General features: G+C 36.8%; 1 protein-coding gene across 2 annotated transcripts in view; it reads right to left on the reverse strand.

Moving 5' to 3' along the window:
* Positions 1-841: 841 nt before the first annotated feature.
* SATB2 (SATB homeobox 2) overlaps positions 842-12328 on the reverse strand; it is a 155343-nt gene continuing 143856 nt past the window's right edge. For both annotated transcript variants that reach the window (XM_034430184.2, XM_034430176.2), the window contains one exon: positions 842-4013. In XM_034430184.2, coding sequence (XP_034286075.1) covers positions 3558-4013 — 456 coding nt within the window. In that variant the 3' untranslated portion in view covers positions 842-3557. The remainder of the gene's footprint in view (positions 4014-12328) is intronic.

A 12328-nucleotide genomic window follows, 5' to 3' on the forward strand; every position in this document is an offset into this window, starting at 1 on the left:
AGGTCCGTTTGTTTGTTGTACTGTTTTTCTTTTGTTCCCATTTGAGGAGATGCAACCATTAAAGATGTTAATTGTAACTTCTGTTGAATGTGTTTATTTTTATAAAATTCATAGTCTTACAGTTTCTAGCATGATGCCTTAACTATTCTACCAAACTGGCTCTCAAAAAGGTTTTTTTATGATCATATAAATCTTTATATTAGAAGAGTGGGATGACTTTTCTGGTGCACATGGGCATTTGATGCTGCCAAAATTATTGGCTTGCATAGTAACAAATCTCAGCCAAACTGGAAGACTGAAAGAACATTTGACCATCCCAAATACTGATATACTTTTGGAATGTAGCTGCATCTCTGTCCTCACTTGGTTTGGAATGAACAAAGATACAGATATACTTGCTTCAAAAGTGTGTGAATTTAGGGTTTTTTTTGACAAATGGAGCAATATAGTTTTGCATATATAGAGAGAAAGAGATGGATTTGGAAATATGGCTGATTTCTGGAAGCAAAAAGATATTCCCCCAAAAGGGAAAATAAAAGAAAATAGTTTCAATATAATTAATTTGTCCAAGAGTTACCTACAATTTTTGCCTCATTCAACTAATTACAATCTCCACGTTTTCAATATTATAGAAACAAAAGTTGGCGCAAAGGCCAATGTTAAATTCAAACTTATATTTTATGGCAAAAAAACCACAAAAACCCACAGTTAAGATTATTGTAGCTTGTACAATATTTGTAAAATAAAATTGGTCTTTTTTTTCATTCTTTAGATTTTGTATCAATTCAGGAAGATGGGAAGGAAAACGGATGTACCCCCAAAAATGATTTCACAAATTAAGTCATTTACTGAATGTGTTTAATTTTAACAACCAAAAAATTCTAACAGACTAACAATGCACATAAGTTAAAATTTAATTATCACTTAGTGATAACAAAGATCAAGTTGATTTACATGGAAAAAGAACATTTACAATATGGTAATCCTCATTCACATTGTTGATACCGCAATAACACCATTTTTTTTTAGTTTTCTCTTACTTCACAAAAAGGCGGAAAATTGTGCTTTGTTAAGAGGCACTACAAGAAAAAATTCTTTTTCCAAATAGATATAATATGATGAATATTGAATAAATAGACATATATGCATTGTAATTCGCTAAAGTTCTGGCAAGACCACAGGCGAAAATGCCCACAGATTCACTTAAAAGAATCACTGCAAAATTGACAGTGAAATTTAAAATAAAAAGGCAAGATTCAGCATTGAAAAAAATACCTACTAAATTTTTGGTTGAAGTGTTGTTGTTTTTTTAAAAAAAACACCAATGCTGATGTCGTCAAAGAGATGAATAACCTTATGAAAGATTGACCAATATTACATATATGTACTGATTTCAGCAAGAGTGTTTCAGAGAAGAATCTGAAAAGATAATTTGAAGGAAAACATAAACCAGCGCCTTCTGAAATGTTGATTAAAGCTGCAGCATACTACAGAAATAAAGTATGAAGAGTTAGCAAGCCAACATTTTTAAGGATATAGAAAATGGATACAGCTACAGATTTGTTGATGTCAAATACTGATTTTGGAGAAGCCCCTTTAAAAAAACTTTAGAGGTTACTGAGCAGCTAAAATTAGCTTGTATTGCAACACGTCATCTCCCTGTTACGTTGTTAATGCTTTGAGTAATATCTATACAGAGGTTTGCTTTAATGACTGCCTTTTATACCTTTCAAATATATAAATAGTATTAACAGTTATATATTACAACGCCTGTGCAAGAAATAAAATAGCTTTCCAAGTGATATTGCATGAGGTCTTTGTTAAAAGTTACAAAGCACATGTCAAGAAAAAAGTTAGAAGTCCGCAAAGCAACCTAGACCCATTAGAAAGTCATAGAACCCTTTCAAAAATATAATGTGGACAAGGAACTGAACACTGCTTGTATCAGAACCATGGCTTCAAAAATTGGTTGGAAACTATAGTAGATTGCAGCTTTAATGCTTATACTATTGAAGAGTCAGTCAGCATTAGTTCTGCTTTATGTAATGGAATTGCTATGCTAGGTCACTGGGAAAAGGTTTCTGTTAGAGTCAAGGAAGTGACTAAATAGAAACTGCTTGGCTATTTCTCACTGCCTAGAAGTGCAGCAAGTTTAGAACATTTGTTCCCACAAACTTTGCCACGCATTACATGAAAATCATACCTTGGGACACTGCAGGCTGAAAGTTTTGTCTTACTGAGATAATGAGCCTTATGCACAAAGCTCCAAATGTAGTACAGCAATAATAAAACAAAAATGAAAGAGGTACAAAAGGAAATTCAGCGCTGGAGAACTATCAGACTCTTTGACTGACTAATATGTCAAACATGCCCAAAATAACTGTGATTCGTTTTTTTTAAAAAAAAATCATTTGAAAAATCTTTGTTGAAAAGCAACATCAACATATATAAACAACAATTTTCCTAACATCAATATCAGACAAAAACTAAAGGAGCAAGAACTGTAGCTGCACAAGTCTCACTGAAATTAATAAAAAGTGGTGCAACAACAATGTAGATGATTTGCGCATTTGAAAAACAATACCACTATAAACTGTGGCTCAATATAAAAATCCACACAATAAATCTTGTAAAGCAACTGCTCATGAAGACTTCATTAAGAGACAAGTCTACTGTGCACCGAACTTTCACTGAAAAGTCCATGAAAATCCATCTGTTTGCTACAGAAATAATATAGAACAAAACATGCTCTGTGAATTTAAATGTGCATTGTGTACTAAAGTTTGTTTAGAAGTTACTTGGCTTAAAATTATTTTTAAGGTGCCCTGATTTTGTCCCTCATCTTCTCACTCCCTGTTTTATTATTTCTGGCAGTGTTGATTTAGGATTTTTAAAATGCATACCTCAAAAAATTACCCCTCAAGCTGCCAAAGTGGAAGCCATACTAATAATTTAAAAAATCAGGGATAAACATAGAAAATAAATAGATATTCAAAACAGTAACCACACCCTGAGAGCAGGCAGCAATTTATCTAAAAGCCAAAGCGACTCATTGTGAAGTGGTTTATATAAACAAGACTCATCTTTTAACGAGCTGATTTCACAGTCTATACTTTCTGATTGTAAAGTTTAGTTACATCCCATGCAGATTTCATATATATGTATGTGTGTGTGTGTGTGTGTGTGTGTGTATATATATATATAAAATCCACTTACATATGGTGCATATTATATACACACCACACACCTGCACACTGTTATTGTTTCCTTCATAAGTTGTTTCTTCCTGTAACTTGCTTACTAGAGGATCCTTTCGTAAGTGCAAGATTAATAATGATGTAATCCTATGTGAATTACAATTAACTCTCTCAATAAAACATAAAAAAGTGTAACACTCAAGTGCCTGTTACAAGGGAATGTCTGAACTATGCAAAATAATTGTTCAATTTGCACGTATTCTATGCACGCTGGAAAATTCCAAAACACTTTTTTTTTTCTGAAAGAAGCAAAAAAAAAATATTGGAACCATGTATTGCTTTGCCTGTGATATTTTCACATTATCTCTGCTCAGTCTCTGAAGTAGTTGCTTTGTTTTTTTCTGAATTCTCTTCTTCAGTTTCCACTTTGTACATTTCCTCAGAACCCTCCTCACTGTCATTCTCCTCTGACTCAGTCAGCAGCTCTTCATCTTTATACTCTGCTACATCCACCACTGTACCTAAATGCTCTTTTAGTTTCCCATGATGCTTTACATGGTAACGCTGGTTCTGGAAGAATTTGATGATGGTGTGCTTGGGCAGATCCAACTGGGCAGATAAAGTGTGGATGGCCTCCTGGTCTGGATAAAGGCCAACGTCATGGATGAAACTCTGAAGGATACCCAAAGCCTCTAATGAAATCTTAGTACGGGATCTTGGCTTTTTTGTAGATGCATCTTCTGCAGACGGGGGTGGAGCCTCTTCTCTTGGTGGGGAGTTTTCCTTTGCTGGCTGAGATTGCTGTCTATGAAGTACCTTCAAAACAAACAAATTTATATATTTAATAAAAATTATGTTCACACAAATCTGGCTCATTGTTAATCAAATTGTCTTCATATTTATCCCTGGTAATCAAATATTCATATGTAAAAAAAAGAGCTCATTTTATTGGTTTCACACATAGGGCAATATGAGCAGAGATAATTGAAAGAAATTTGTTAGAATGATGAAATGAAGACTTACTACTTCTGATTTACAGCTCAAGTACTGGTATATTCATTAAAAAACATGGGATAAGGAAAAGGAAGCCTTGAGTCAGAAGGAAAAGCATATTCAAAAAATAAGAAATTATCACTGCTCTGCCTGGTCAGAGGACAAGTTACATAATGTTTTTAAAAATTAAGTCTACAGATAGATTTTGGTTCTAGAGATGGATCTTTGGCATTGAGCTTAAAATCCTAGGATAGTTTTGCTGTTGTATTGTTTATACTATTAATGATACAAGAACCACAATACATTGTTTGCTTTCATTTTTTTCCTTTTAACACTCAGACAGTTAGTTTAGGTGTATGTATGTATATGAATAAATGTAAAAAAGAGCTGTGCTGAATGACAGAAAATGCCCATCTGTTCCAGAATTCTATTCGTGCAACAGTTCCAATTTACGGAAAGCCCTCAAGCAAGATATAAGCAACCAGTATCCAGAGACAAACTGCCTCTGTCTGATCCTGGTGGTAATCAGGTTGACATGTTAGCTCTGAACATTCTAACTGCAGCATTCTATGGTTTCTTTTTAATTCAATTGTTTACCAGGTATATGGTGAAATTATTCAATTGTACAGGATTTTTCCTTACTTTTCACATTTTTCTTCTGCAGCACTTCAATACACAAAGCAAATTATGACAATATTTGCAGTGATCACCAATGCAGAAAACAGGAAAAATATGTTTTATAGCGCTTGTGATCCACTATGTCAAGCAAAACAACAGTAGTAAGAATGGAATAAAATGTCACAGCTGGAAATAAATGTTCCAGAAGTTTTGCACCATCACCTTTCACCAATGTGTGGTCCAGTGATGTATTAGACAGAAAGAGAGGGAGTCAGGAAAAAAGGCAGACAGGCAGGCTGGAAGGTAGATTTCAATTCTAAAACTTAGTTGTTGCTACAAGTTAGGTCCTACACTCTTTAACTTTAAGGGCAACATAATAAGTACAATTATTTTATTCAAAAATGGAATTGACATCATCCGCTAAAATTAATTGGCTCAGAAAAATTATGTTGCTATATATTATAGTCATTATTTAAAGTAATAAAAAGACTAAATAGGACCCTATTTTCAAAACAACAAATTCACTTGTTATGAGATCTATTAGTTTAATAGTGGATAATCAGCTTACTCTTTTAAAGGTAGTCTCCTAAAATCAATCTAATTTTTCAAAATCATAGGCTAACAAAGCAGCACTGATCTTAATTATCATCTGGAAATATTGTATCTATTTCAAGATGGATCATTACCTCATTGTACAAAGAGGTGTATACATGTGTTAATTATCTTACAGTTATGCTATGTATAGGATGTATAAGCCATTTTTAAAGATTAGTGCTTTTTTCCAGAGTTGCTTACACTCTATTTAGAACAGCCCTGACAGTATCGCAAATAAAAGTAACCTATCTTTGTAAAATCTAATAGTAGACATGCACTTTAAAATCACTAGTGGCAAAAACTATCTGTAGGTTATGTAATGAAATTCTGGATTCTTAAAGAGGACTTTTAGCAATTGTGTTCTGCTCTTAGGCAGAACTTGCTGGGATGGCCTGACATCTACAATCTTTGTTCTGAAGGCCTCAATGGGGTATACTTATTTTTCACATGACTGCATTTACTTAAGATGGTTCTTCTCCCCACTCCCCATTTCTATTCAACTATATTTAAACACCAAGTTAAATGAAAATACTTCAACTGCAAGTAAAGCATGTATCTGTTGTATGTACTTTTCTCTATATTTGACTGGTAGAAACCCAAACCTCAATAAAGTTATGCACATCTGCAGATGACAATTCAGCCTATCATGGTTACTGATGATAAAATGAAAGATCAGAACTGATTATCAATTGTTGTCTAGGGCTATTTCAGGAATGAAAATTGATAAGCCTTCCAGCCAATGTATTTGATGACTTATATTGAAGCTTTATATTCTAAACAGTAGCACTAATAACTTGACATAAAATTATTTATCTAAGCATGTTAGGTTTCTCCCACCCCCATTTTGTAGACTGTTAATTTCAAGGCCCTCCTCCCCCTGTTAAAAGAGAAGAAATATATTAACACTAGCTATACCCGGCCACGCGTTGCTGTGGCCCAGTCTGGTGCTTCCGCTGGGCTAAAAGAGCAAGGCTGAAGTTCCAAACTCTCCACGAACATTTGCTGGGCATGGCCAACTCGACATCACTCACTTTCATCAGTCACATGACAGCCCCAGAGCCACGCCTACCCAGCTGGTGATTAGGGCAGAGAACCGGTTGCTAAAAAACAATGGGAACCACAAAATCGTCCCTCCCTGTCTCCCCCTCTTTGTATCTCTCTATGTCTCTCTCCCTTCCCCGTCTGTATCTCTCTATGTCTCTCTCTTCCCCCCTGTATCTCTCTATGTGTTTCTCTCTCCCCCTCTCTCTGTATCTCTATGTCTCTCTCCTCCCTCTCTCTGTATCTCTGTCTCTCTCCCCCCATATCTCTCTCTCTCTCTCTCTCTCTCCCCTCTCTGTATCTCTCTGTCTCTCTCTCTCCCCCCTCTGTATCTCTCTATGTATCTCTCTCTCCCACCCTCTCTCTCTGTATCTCTGTATGTGACTCTCTCTCCCCTCCCCGTCTCTTTGTATTTCTCTATGTCTCTCTCTCCCTCTCTCTCTCTTTATCTCTGTCTCTGCCCTGGCCTCTTCTGCATTTCCCGCCATCACCCATTTCCCGCCATCACCCTTACCTTTTCAGGCTAGGCCTTCGCAGCTCTCCGCACCACAGCAGAAACTACACAGAAACTACAAGATGTTCTCTGGGGGCTCGACGGGGAGATGCATAGCAGGGAAGGGAAGGGAAGGGAGGGAGGGAGGAGGTGTGGCGGGGATTCAAGGCGGGTTTGGGGCTTCCCGTCCGAAGGAAGAAAGCAGCAAAGGCAGGAGCCACGCACATCCCACTGGTCCCCTGCTGCGCAGTTCTCCTCCCCTGCCTGCCAAGGGCAGGGGAATGATTAAATCCCCCGCTCTTCCAGGCTAAACGAAGGAGGGCCAGCCATCCTCCCTCCTGACCGTTTCCGCCCCCCAAAGTCTCCCCAGAGCCCCTTTTCTGCCTGAGGCCGAAATTTTCGTGTAGGCTCTGTGAACTGCCAGAGCGCCCACCTGGGAATCAAAGGCGGCACTGGTCAAAGGCGACCCCGAAGCTCCATCTCCCACTCACCGACCGGATTCGCATAGCGCCAGTTAGCGGTTGGTCTTTCTGACCTCGGGACCCATGGTAGTGCTAGGCCAGGCGCGATTCGGGCCAAGCGAGGGATGGAGGTTTCCCGCTCAGTGGACCCAGGCAGCCGCATTGCCAGGTGTTCTTTGGAGGGAGCCCCGAGAGCTGCTGGCGAGGGGGATGGGCAGCAGCGGCGGGCGACGCTAGTTCGTGGGGTGGCCGGGGGAGGGGGAGGTCAGAGCCAGGCTCGGGCGGGCCCTGCCCAGCCCTAGAAGCACCAGCTGCGAGGGCTTCCCAGTGGGGAACCGGCTGCCTACCTGCCGAGCCTGGTGGCAGGATATGGCCCTCGGGTGTCTCTGCCTTCCAAATGCGCAGTTTCTTGGAAGCAATATGGAGAGTCTAAATATAAGGAGCAGAAATCTGTTGAGCGTAATCAGGGCTGGGAGGTTGCCATGTTGGTTTTACGTCCAGCAGATGGCGCTGTTTTTCAATGTTTGTCAATGTCTTTCAATGTTTTCCAATGTTTTTCATATTTTTACCTGTCACAGGTGTGACATGGATATAATATAGGTATATAACAACACGCCCGTAGTCAAATGCAATGTTGTGTCAAAATTTGAAAGCAATCGGTGAAGAACTTTCGGAGATGTGCGGTTATGTACAAACGGACATTTACATTTTTATTTATATAGATAATGCTGTGGAATAAAAGGTGAGGGTTCAACTAGCCATTTTGCCTCACAGACTGAAAAATGTCTGCCCTCCTCTTTTGGTATCAGTTACATATTTTTGGTGGTTTGTATTAAATCAGAGTTACCAATTATTCTGAACTTCAGCTTTGTTATCAAGGAAAGTAAGTCAAATTTCTTACAGCATGTATAAACAAGAAGTAAAAGTGACAGTTGTATCTGAGCTGAATCTTGCATCCACTACAAGTTGTCATTGATTGAGTATAAACAGCAAAGCCTGAAAGGATTGTATAAAAGCGGACTGTAACTTAAATACAATGTATTGTTTATAAATAGGTCAACTCTCTTCATTTATTTTTAAGTAATTTAGGATTATAATTCAAACATGGCTTTGATTTTAAGCTTTCTACTTTCACTCCTCCCTCTACCCCTTCATTAAGCACATGAGTTTTCTCTGCAATTGTGACCATCTGGAAATGACTTCCTATTTTTTCCTCAAATCATTTCCCATCTCCTTGCAAATCTGAATTGAAACATGTTTTTCTACCCTAGCCACAGGTCTCAAATGTTTCTGTTTCCCTAATGCATTTCCACTTTAAGGTTATGGCAATACTGCAACCATTCTTGTACACAAGCGACAAAGCACAAAACTGTTTTGTTTATTAAAAATTGATTTTTCTTAGGTATTAATTTTCACTTTTTAAGGTATTAACTTATTCAGATAGAAAATATACAGCTACCTAATATGATGAAAGCTGACTTTAAAAAGATAAGTGATTCCTATTAAATCATACAACACTGCAATATGTTTTGAAGGCCACAATGAAATCCAGCTGGGAACCATGTGTAAAAAATAACAGTACACGCCTGCAGGGAAGGAAGTATGATATGGAATGATTACATTTAGGAAAATATATAATGTTGTATATCATTATGGGAATGATCTGTATTAGTTGTAATAAATCAAGGCAGTGGTTTCAAACTATATTCCTGGAAAATCTGTAGTTCCTGGTAAAGATCTTTCAACTTCCTCAGTGAGAAGATTGGCAAATAGCTGGAGTCGTTGCCATTTATTTATCCACCATAACTGATTTTCTCTGCTATTGATAGCTAATAAAGAATATTTACTACAGAGTTGATATTAGCACAGCATAGTCTCTGTTTCCACTCTTAAAAAGCTATCTGTTATGTGAAAAAGAAACGAGTAGAATCTTCCCAACCACATTATTTCCTAATCAGTAAATCTTTCCTGCAATATAGTCTGTTAGTATCTAACCAAAATTTTACCAACTCTAGGCGCAAGGCTAATTTTTTAAAAGACTAGCTTTATTACATTTATGAACTCTCCTAGATGACTAGAAAAAGGAGCCACATCTTTATGTTATTTACATCACCAAATTTCTTCATTCTTTGCTTTACAATGTGGTTGCTTAATTCCTTTTTAAAAAGAATTTGTACTGTTTTGTACAAATGTTAACTTCTCATATATCTTTATAAATACAAAACTTATTAGGTGTGTTCATATTAATGCCTGTAACTTCTGTAACTATTATTTGTAAGTATGACATGAAAGCTACTTGACTTGATCACAACTTTCGTATTTCCATTTGTCGATGTATATTATGCTTCCTAAACGATTGTATAGACACAATGAATCATTTATGAAGCAAGTCCCATTCTCATGGGATGTACTGAAGTCAGTCGCTATTTAGCCAGGGTTGTTAATAGATTAGATGGGAGAAAAGGAAATATACAGAAAGGAGTGCAGGAATGTTATTTTTAAAAATACTTAAAATACTCTTTCACAGCCTTATCTCCTTCTTTTCATAAAAGATTACTGCTAAATACCAATATTTATTATTATATAGAACTATAATATTACACCCGGGAGCCAGTTTGGGGTAGTGGTTAAAGCATCAATCAAGAAACCAAGAGACCATGAGTTCTAGTCACCTCCTGAGTTACAAGGCCAGCTAGGTGACCTTAGGCCGGTCACTTTTTCTGTTTTAGGAAGAAGGCAATGGCAAATTGCTTCTGAAAAACCTTGCCAAGAAAACTGCAGGGACTTCTCCAGTCTCCAAGAATCAGACACATTTGCACAGAAGAAGAAAAAAAATACACCCAGTTAAGACACATTAATATTCCAAGAAAAATCTCTCTTTCTTTCTCTCTCTCTTTCTTTCTTTTTTCTCTCTCTCTCACAAACATACACACACTTTTCTTTTCCAGAGTGATTTATTTTGCATTAGGAATGGATACTACTTTATTTGAAATACTGTGTTCAGTGGCCCCCAAAGGCATCAAGATTAACCACTTAGCTTTTTAAGTTTCATTGTCTTTTAACAAACTGCCATTTAAAAAAATAAACCTGGTTAACTTTTTAAAACTGTGTTGTCTGTATAAGACTGAAATTTTTAGCTTTGCTTCTACATGTCATGTCAGCATATTGCTACCAAATTTTGAAAGTAGAGAAAATTATTATTTTTTTCAATAAGCACAGTCCTCAATTACAAAAAAAAGTAGCTTGAACTTTTTGTGAATGACTTCTACAGGGTGAATGAGGTGGTGACTGGAATGAAAATGAAATGAAGATCTATTTTGTGTGCCTGCTCCAGCTGCAGAAAGATCTTCATAGGAGGAATAGAATCCTTTCCGAAACATATGGCTTACTGGTTAAAGTTATTCTTTTCCTATATCTATTAATGAAGCTGTTGATTTTAATTTTTTGTTAAAAGCTTTTGGACTCTTAAAATTCTGAGTGACAACAGCAGAACAATAGTTGAAAATAAATCAAGATGCTATACAATAAAGCGGTAGTGAGTTAGGAAAACATTTTTTATAAAGTAGATTTTACCAAAAAAATGGAAGCAGTATGTGCATACAAGTACATGCGTGTACCAGAGGTGGTATTCAATAGGTTCTGACCAGTTCTGGAGAACCGGTAGCAAAAATTTTGAGTAGTTCGGAGAACAGGTAAATGCAACCTCTGACTGGCCCCACTCCCATCTATTCTCTGCCTCCCAAGTCCCAGCTGATCGGGAGGAAATGGGGATTTTGCAGTAACCTTCCCCTGGAGTGTGGAGGGAATGGAGATTTTATAGTATCCTTCCCCTGCCATGCCCACCAAGCCATGCCACACCTACCAAGCCATGCTCACAGAAGCAGTAGTAAAAAAATTTGAATCCCACCACTGGCGTGCACACACACAAACACAGCCATATGTCCAGTTTTTCCTATATTTCATAATGGGCATGCTTTAGATTGCTTGTTTTATCTTACTATGCTTTAGTATTGCTTTAACATTTGGTTGCTAAATCAGATTGAGATGTATTATGAAAAAAGTATATGAATGTTTTAAATCGAAAAATAAATAAGAGAAGATCTTTTAAATGCTGACATTTCCAACTTTCCCTTAATGCTAGGGATGGCTTTGCAGCTTACTGATATTCTCAAAACAAAAATTTGCAAGCTCTATAAACATATCTTAGGGAGGATTGTATTATGGCTTATCTGTAGCCAGCAATTTATAGAATGAAGATAATAATAGCAATAATGTTTTGGTAGATATTCTACAACTTTTAATGTAATTGTAACTTGGCTGTATGGGCAACAGGATCAAAATTTGATTTATTAGATGGAGAATCCTGCCAAGACTCTAGAAGCTGCTAGAAAGCTCTATTCCTGAACATTCCTAGGACATTGCACAGCATGATCACTTGCACCTGTGCTTGTTTTTCCTTTCAAGAAGTGGTTAAAGTTGATTTTGCCCTTTGTCTTTTGACTTAATAATCAAGAACTTCATAAGGATACTAATATTATTTTCTTGGAGTTGGAAGCAATGGTTTTACACAGTGATGCAATAAAACAAGATTAAATACAATGGTTTAGTTCCATCACTTTTTTGAACAACACAGTAACCTATAGTTACATTCTCAGGAAAATTCAAATCATTATTAAACAACAACAGCAACTAAAACCTATCTATGAAGTGATGACAAATTACAGACTACAGATGTTAGATTACATTTTGACTTCAGGCAGGTTTAATATAACTTGGCTTCCTTTTACAATTGCTAGCAGCATGTACTGTTATGGGCAGGGGAGTTAAAGTACTCAATAAATGAAGACCGTGTCAAAAGAAATCAATATGAGCGTGTAAAATGGTAGGAAGTCTGATAGATAGATATAACTTTCCTTTAATATTGTAACTAA

The sequence above is a fragment of the Pantherophis guttatus genome, chromosome 1 (genome assembly GCF_059756535.1).
Source record: "Pantherophis guttatus breed Tessera chromosome 1, ASM5975653v1, whole genome shotgun sequence".
NCBI classification, from domain to species: domain Eukaryota; kingdom Metazoa; phylum Chordata; class Lepidosauria; order Squamata; family Colubridae; genus Pantherophis; species Pantherophis guttatus.